Raw genomic sequence first — 9,076 nt, 5'->3', positions numbered from 1 at the left:
TTTTGTTTTTATATGTATTTTTAATCAGTTTTTTTATTTTTTTATTTTCAAGCATAGCTATGTGGTAAGAAGTTTGCTTCCCAACCACATCGTTCCGGGTGCAGAAAAGAAGAGGTTTGCCAATGTCTAGCGACGTGAGGACCAAAGAACTGAAGTATTTCAGATTGCAAGACAGTGTGTGAGAGAAAATTGTGATGTCATAGGAGAGAAATGTGTCCGCATGGATGATGGTGCACTTGCATTTAATGATTCAGAAAAGAAAGAGGCTTGGAGAAGCCCTTATGAAAGCCTGCCAAATGTTGACCCAGTAGAGGGACCAGCTATCTGAATAGACAGTACCCTGGTAGACAAAGCAATTAAGGGTATGAAGCCAGGAAAAGCTCCCAGCCCATCAGGAATTACTGCTGAGATGCTTAAAACATCTGGTGGTGTGGGCTATGGCCTAGTCACCCATATTGTAAAACAGGTAGTTCATGATGGAGTCATACCCAATGACTGGCGTAGCAGCACCATAGTCAACTGCTACAAGGGTAAAAGTGATGCTTCAGATAGAAATAACTACAGGGGTATCAAACTGCTGGATCAGGTGATGAAAGTCACGGAGAGGGTCATAGCCCAACAAATTAGGGAGAGAGTCTGCTTAGATGAGATGCAGTTTGGTTTTGTGCCAGGTAGAAGCACCACTGATGCAATATTCCTGGTATGGCAACTAGCCAAAGATAAACTCCTATACTTGGCTTTTGTGGACTTGGAGAAAGCCTACAACGGGGTTCCCAGATCCCTTATCTGGTGGGCGATGTGGAAACTGCGGACTGATGAATGGTTAATAAGGGCTGTACAGGCCCTATACAGAGATGCTATTAGTAAGGTTAGGGTTGGCAATGAGTATAGTGAAGAATTCCGGGTAGAAGTGGAGGTCTACCAAGGACCAGATTTCAGCCCCCTCTTATTCATCATAGTCCTGCAGGCAATAACAGAGCAATTCAAGACAGGATGCCACTGGGAGCTCCTCTATGCTGATGACCTAGCCCTCATAGCAGAATCACTACCACAACTAGAGAAGAAATTTCAGGTGTGGAAGCAAGGTTTAGAATCGAAGGGCCTTAGAGTCAATGTTGCAAAGACCAAAGTTCTAGTAACTAGGAAGGCGATCACATCACACACCCCTTCAGGTAGGTGGCCCTGCTCGATCTGTAGAAATGGTGTAGGTAGAAACTCCATAAGACGTACCCAGTGTAAGCTATGGACACATTAGAGGTGATTGAGGAACTGTGCAGAAGCCCATTTTGTGAGTGTATGTGTGTTTTGTTTATAGCAGCCTACAAAACTGCTGTTGTCTACATCCCATAACTTAGCAGTTCAAAAAAATAAGAGATCAATAAAATAAGAACCAGAATGAAATAGGAAATGGCATCAACATGATTGGTTAAGCTCTTGAAAATGGCACCTCAACACAGCTGAAGCCCAATGACTGAAACCAATAAAAGGATTGAAAAAAAAAGAAACCAAACTCCTCATACATACCAGAAATCAAGGGCATGATCTATAAGCGACACAAGAACAACGCCTTCCGCTGATGTATGTTCATAATTTAAACCACTAACTCCATCATGGCCAATGATTATCTACAAAGAAATAAACAAATAAAAACTTCAAAACTAGAATTCAACTTTTGCTTCAGAAACACAGACTAATGCATGGACTTATATTTCAACCCATCAACATTTAATCCAGTTATATCCAGCCCAAATATTCTACTTGTTTTATATTCAAACTGACCACATCTAACTTACTCCGTTCTAGCCCCACCTTTGGAACCAATGCTGCTTACCCTACCTCCTCTGCTAACTCACTCCCTTGATTGAGTTCCAATACTGGCCCTCTACTGTTGGTCGATGCTAGCTCACCACCTGACTGTGCTCTTCTGTACTCGCACTAGCTGTTACTTAAAGACAATTAATTGTTACCTGTGCCACCAAAATTACCACAGGAGTTGTGTCTGCATGACCAAGGCTCAAGCCGAAAGTCTTCCATACTGGACCTGCAGTCAGTGCCACTTCAACTCTGACGCACTCCATGAAGACGCCTCACACTCTGACAACCAGCTCTCTACTGAGGACTTTGCTTGCAGCCCTCCAGGGTTTATCTAAATCGAAGCTCATTAACCGGATTCCTAAGGGAGCTTGGAATAGCTTTGCTCACATGCTCTCCAGCTTGTTATCCAACAATGCGTCCAACTGGTAGAAACTGTTTTTGCTCTCTCGCATCTCTCTCCACATGCACGAGGTGAATTCAGGCTCCCTTATATATGCTCTTAAGAGACAGTTCCAGCTATTTGAGTCCACCCCAGCCATTTCTCATCTTACCAATTCCCATCATGTCTCCAACGCTTCGACAACCTAATCTTTAAGAGACTTAAATGCTTAGTCAATGTCAGACTCTTTCCAATGTCCTGCAATCAGGCTGCATTGCCCAAGCGATTTGGAGGTCTTGGTCTTTGTAAGTGTTCATCCCTCTCTCTCCCCTACTTCCTTTCCTCCACCCACGCCTGAGCAACTTCCTCTCCTCTCCAACATGGACCAGTTCCAAAAGGGAGTTGGATGAAGGTCTCCAACACTGGAGGGAATTGGGCTTGTCTGCTCCTGAGAAGGTGGAGGACTGTCGGAGTCAGACAGCTTGGGACAAGATAATTTCGAAAGCCACCTTCAACTCCTTCTTCATCCAGTTTGACCAGTTTACTGTCTGCTAGTGCCAAATACACAGGTGACTGGATTGATGCCATCCCTGTAGCTAATGTTGGTGGCCTACTCAGCTTGGACAAACTTCATGTCTCCATTGCCCTCAGAGTGGGAGCTGACATATGCATGGGTTTGATCTGTTGTTGTGACAGGCTCCTCGACTCCACAGGCCTCTATGGCCTTTCGTACTGCCTGAATGTTGGTCACTTCACGGGTCATATGAAGTTGAACCTGATACTCAAGAGGAGCTTGGCTGGGTAAACATCCCCTCCATCTTGGCACCATCTGGATTGTCCAGATGTGATGGTAAGAGACCTGATGGCCTCACCCTGTGCCCTTGGTCGCAAGGCAGATGCCTTGTCTGGGATGTCACAGTTAGCAAGTCCTTTGCTTCTTCTCATATCCTGGATGCTGTGGTCAGGGCGAGATCCACAGCTTCTGTGGTCAGGGCGAGATCCACAGCTTCTGTGGTCAAGCGGAACAAAATCCTGAAATACCACAATCTGTCGGCCAACTACATTTTCCATCTTGTAGCATTCGAGACGTTTGGTGGGATTGGGCCACTAACTGCAAGATTCCTGTCTTCACTGGCAACTTGCCTTGCAGAGGTAACTGGTGAGGCTCGTTAGGGCGCTTGGCTGTTCCAGCGTATCAGCCTCGCCATCACCTGTGGCAATGCTGCAAGCATGCTGGCATGTCTCAATAGCCATTAGAGAGGTTTCCCAGTGCCCCCAACTTTTCAACCAAGGGCAAAGTTGCTTGACCATAGCAACGAGACCAGGATCAGTGCTTTCTAAAGAAAGTTGGTACCACTAAATAATGATAAAAAAACATGCATTTTAAAACATAGAAACAAGAGTAAAATACTTCAATAAACAGCCAAGTTACCTGTAAGGTTTTATCAAACCATCGGTTTCCAGTATTCATTTCACTTCCTCCTCCATGAAGCATCATTCCACCAGCCATAGACATTTTCATGACAGGATCTTGTGTCAATGGCATAGGTTTATCCAAACATAACACAAAAAGACTATTTTCAATAGACTGTAAAGAAGATTGGTTTTTTTTATCTGAAATAAAATGAAAGCACATCTGCAATTAGTTGCAGCACTGTCACAGATATAGGAGTAGTATTCTATAAGAACAGACAGAATTCATTATCAGAAACATGATAAAAGTCTTGTTTTCAATCAGAATTTTATAAACACAAAAAATATAAATAAAAAGAAAATATAGAAAAAAAAAGAGAAACAACTTTACATAATAGCCATAATTTCTATATTTTTTAGAATCTTTTGGAGGGTTTTTTCTCCTTCTAAATGAAAGCTTAGCAATGCAAAGAGTGTACATAAAGGAAGTTAAAAGTTCAGTCTGTTGTAGAACAACAGGCTATTAATTGTAACAATCATTGTTGATAGCAATAATTACTTATTTCAAACTGCCTATTAGTGTCCTACAATCCTCCTGTTAATGAAGGAGCATTTAAAATACTGAGAGAATTCCCAACTGAATATCCTTTCAAGCCACCATGGATTATGTTCAAAACCAAGATTTGTAATCTAAATATTGATGAAAACAGATGGACTTCATTATCTGATATGATCTTATCTTGAAGATAGTTGGGTATGCTTTCAGAGAAGTTTCGCTGCTATTACTAGCAGCTTGAGCAGCCACATAGAGGCTTTCATTTTTGGCAAAGATGGTGGAAAGTCAAACTAAATGCCTTACAGTTTTTAGTTTATTTCCCTACATTCTGAGTTAAAATCATGGTAGAGTTTATTTAGTTCTTTATCTTGATAGAATTAAAGTTCATTTAAACAACTATAACCTTTAAATAGGCTTTGGGCCAAATCAAAACAATTCAGTATTTTAATAAAATTTATTGCCTGGCACCAAAGTCAGATTAATTATAATCATCATCGTCATCATCATCATCAGTTTATGTTTTTTCCATGCTGACATGTGTTGGCCAAGTCTTCAACACAGCATCTCATTACTTGTAGTTCAGCATCATCTCCTTCACGAGATCCATGATTTTAAGATCAGACATCATGTCATGAATTATTAAAAGATTTTTATTTTATGAGTGATCTTACTGTTAACAATTCTTCTACTACTAACATTATTAATGAAGTCATTCTCCACTGCTAGCTTGCTTGTGATCTGACTTGTTGCCAGGAATATAGAACATTATAGTCATCTGTGAAGTACTCTGCTCAATATGCAGAAAAGGAGTTGGTAGAATTCTGTACTGTACTGCTGCAAGTGCACAAATGATGCAGTCAGATCACATGTCCACGGGTGTTAGACAGGTGGAATTTGAAAAGATGCTCAGAGTTATTGTTAGTAAGATGGTTAATAATTTTATGGGTGTCTGCCAAGTCAGTTACCAGACGTCGGAGTTTCAATGTATCTATGCCCAGGGAAGTAAGGTGTTCAGAGTATGGCAAATGCCTGATGGAGGTTATTCACATCGCTGAACAGTTTCCAGATGATTAATATTCTGGGCAAGATAGGGATTCCAGACCAGTGATGCAAATTCCAGGTGAGGCCGCACCATAGCTATATAAAGCCACAGATAGATAGCTGGAGCACAAAGAACTTGGTAAGTGACGCCAAGACACCCTCAGCCTTCTTGGCAATTTTAGCAATGTGTTTTGTCCAACGCAAATCGCTGTCGACAATAATGCCCAGGTCGCGTTCACAAGAAGACTTTTCGAGATTAGTGTTGTGGAGGGAGTAAGTAGACACTGGGTTTTTCCTCCCAAAATGCATGGTGGTACATTTGTCCACAACCAGCTTGAGTTGCCAGTCCATGATCCATTGCTGCATTGTGTCCAGGTCTGATTGCAATAAGGATCTATAGTGTACAGGATCTGTCCTCTTTATTTCGAGGTACAGCTTATGTTTAGGCGTAACTGATTCAACAAGCTGCCTAAACTCCAACTGCATGGTTTCTACTATGAGCATAAGGCCACAAATTCTGAAGGTTGGGGGTGTAGTCAGTTATATTAACCTCATTACATGACTGGTACTTATTTTACTGAACCCCCTACTAACCAAGTAGATGAAAGACAAAGTCAATACTGGTGAGATCAGACAAAATCAAAAGCCACAAGTTATTTTGTCTGATGCTCAACCAGCTCTGTCATTAAGTGTGCTAACTGAAAATTAAGTGCAGGCATCTACTGGGAGAATATTAAAATGAAATACCTTTCATCAACTTTTTATAGATTTTGGCCCATGCATTTCGATTTTCTGATGTTAAAATTCCAACAGGTGAAGTAGGATGCTTTGATCCAGACTTGATAATCTTCAGTTGTTTGTATATTTGCTCAGAATTCAGAGGTTTGTTTTTCTTGCCAAATACTTGCAGGGAAAATAACTAGGAAATGATCAACACAAGATAAATCAAATAAAATGACAAAAAAAAAATCTTTTTTTTTCCCCCCAATTTTCCTGTAATTAATCACTAAAAGCAAATATATTTTAGAAGACAATATTTTCTGTGGTTTACAGTTAGAATTGTTTCCATAGCAGATAAGCTTTTGGTAAGCTGAAAGGATAAATCTACATTCTAACAAGAAAAAAGAAGAATGTTGTGTATTTGAGTAAAAATCTTATAAATCTATGCATTTCAGTTGACCCAACTGTGAGGGTAAGATACCATGTAATTTGCAATAGATCACTATCTTATTCAAGAGAAGACTTATCTCTCTTCTGTTTAGCATTATAAAATCAGAGCTAAACATCTGTAACTTTTTTTTAAAATCTTCAAAGATGAGGATAATATTAATATTTCTTAAAGCCATTTAAACAATATTTTGACCAACATTCCAATTATGGCCACTCTGTCCTTTGTCTTGCTCATTATATCCAAAGCTACTTAATATAGTTTAATCCTTTTGTTTTGTTTTATTTAAATTTGGAAATAATGAAGAATTTAGTAAAATGATTTTGTCAATATTAAACTGGTATTTGGAACATGAATTAACATAGTTAAAGATACTAGGTGAAATGTGAAGATTTGGCAGCAATTTCCAACAAATTGAATGACTGCAAAGAGGCTCTTTCATTAGCTCAAAGCAGTAGTAATCCTTAAAAACTTAGATTTGTTTTGTTTATGTTTTTTTTTTTTTGTTTTTCATGAGATAAATTGTAAGAAATTTAACTACTCATCATCATCATCATCATTTAACGTCCGCTTTCCATGCTAGCATGGGTTGGGTGGTTTGACTGAGGGCTGGCAAGCAAGGAGGCTGCACCAGGCTCCAATCTGATTTGGCAGAGTTTCTACAGCTGGATGCCCTTCCTAACGCCAACCACTCAGAGAGTGTAATGAGTGCTTTTACGTGCCACCGACACGAAGGCCAGTCAGGCGGTACTGGCAACGGCCACATTATTATATTTATTTTTGAACATATGATCTGAAATAATTTCTAACAGTATGAATGATCAACTTTCCTGTCAGATGATTAAGTGAATGAATAGAATTTTCATGAGCCAAACGTATCCATCAATTGGTGATTAATCCAGCTCCTCTCTTGGTTACACCAGCAGGGATTGAACTCATAACTTCATGCTAATGAGCCAGCAGTCAGTTAAAGTCTCATGCTCTACAAACTGAGCTATGTGAGAGGAAAACTCATAAGCTAATGAGAAAGCCTCTACATGGTTATTCAACTTGCTAGAAAGATAAACCAAATCTCCCTTATATTATACACTACCATTTTAAAAGAGGATACATTGCATAATGTAATCCAAGACACACTGTGTCTAAAAACAGATGATATAGTCATGGTAGGAATACATATGATCATGGATCAGAGTTAAGCTGGTGCTAAGTAACAGTAACAACAACCAGACATTAATTTTATGATGTTGATGAGTAACAAGCTGTGCTTATTTTCAGCTAGCTGGACTGGGCAAGTTGAGAGAAGAGCCTTAGCCACAACACATAGCTGTGGTCAGGTTATGAATTGCTGACCTCTCAGTCAAGTGTCCAATACACCTATCAACTTGTCCATCAACTCTTTTCACTAACTAACCCCTGTAAATATATTTGTCATGATCATTTTATTATTTTAATGATGGTACACTTCCAGATACTTAAAGATATTAAGGTAAAGACCCCCTTTGGTCATGAATGACTATGGGATTGCTCCTAGAAAGTTCCCCGCTGAGGCACAAGTCTGGGGCAAGGTTGTTTATGGAAGACAAGCAGTCGCCTATGCATACCAACCTCTCTTCTCCATGCCACCAATGTTATGAAAGGCAAAAGCTGATAAATCTTGGCACCAGTGACATTGCAATTCATTTCGGCAGATGAGTGAACTGGAGCAACGTGAAATAAAGTGTCAACGCACAGCCTGGTTCAGGAATCGAACTCACTATCTCATGATTGTGAGCCCGATGCTCTAACCACTGAGCCATATGTTGGAGGGGAACTTTCTAGGTGCAATCCCATGGTCGTTCATGACCAAAGGGGATCTTAAAGATATTAGTAGATCAATATTAGAAACTGTACATAACAAATGTTACGCAAGAGTCTTGTCAAAGACGTTACGATCTTTCTAATACTGATTCCATAAAAAAACTGCACCCAGTACACTCCATAAAGTGGTTGGTCTTAGAAACGGCATCCAGATTCAGAAACCAACCCCAAAATGAAACTTATGAGATGTAGTTCTCCAAATCATCTAGGAGAGCAGCAACAATCCATTTACTCCACTTCAGCATGGAAAGCTGATGTAAACAATGTTAATGATGTTGCTATATAGCCTTAGATTAGCTCTGATCATGTAAACTTATATACAATAAAAGGTGTTCCAGGTACAATACATCCTGATTATCAGACCTAAATGATCTAGAATGATATCCAATACAACCTTGTTTTCCTTAAGACAGACAATAAGGCATAATTTGAGGAAGACTTGGTTACTATTTTTAGCACGTAAGATACAGAAATAAATAGCGTGATCAGGATAAATTATCCATTTATTGCAGAAAAATACGTTACTGGCCAGCCATGAGACTCGAACTCACAGCTGACCAGTAATGTATTTTTCTGCATTATATGGATAATTTATCCTGATCACGCTATTTATAGCATTATCACGCGTTTGAGAAATAAATTTATTTCTGTATCTTACAATACATCTCAATGCTTCTAAGAACAAACTTTGTTTGTTTACTTTCATCGTAAAGTTGAATTTATTTTTAGCACATTTGAAAGATTGCATAGAGATAGGTGACCAAAGGCAAATAATATGCCTTGCCTTAAGGCAAAATAGAATGACTGCAAAAGTTTTGAACTTCTGACTAAATAACCACTAATC

The 9,076-nt window shown here is 39.4% G+C and overlaps 1 protein-coding gene across 1 annotated transcript in view; it reads right to left on the bottom strand.

The window, feature by feature from the left end:
• The window catches only part of LOC106879638 (carnitine O-acetyltransferase), a 38,377-nt gene that overhangs the window by 9,585 nt on the left and 19,716 nt on the right, over positions 1-9,076 (bottom strand). The window contains exons 7-9 of the mRNA XM_052967149.1: positions 5,952-6,123; positions 3,627-3,808; positions 1,521-1,625 (exon numbers count right to left, since the gene is read on the bottom strand). Coding sequence (XP_052823109.1) covers positions 1,521-1,625; positions 3,627-3,808; positions 5,952-6,123 — 459 coding nt within the window. The remainder of the gene's footprint in view (positions 1-1,520; positions 1,626-3,626; positions 3,809-5,951; positions 6,124-9,076) is intronic.

The sequence above is a fragment of the Octopus bimaculoides genome, chromosome 1 (genome assembly GCF_001194135.2).
Source record: "Octopus bimaculoides isolate UCB-OBI-ISO-001 chromosome 1, ASM119413v2, whole genome shotgun sequence".
Taxonomy (NCBI): Eukaryota; Metazoa; Mollusca; class Cephalopoda; order Octopoda; family Octopodidae; genus Octopus; species Octopus bimaculoides.
The sequence above is the reverse complement of the archived record's forward strand: the minus strand, read 5'-3'. Positions and strand labels throughout refer to the sequence as shown.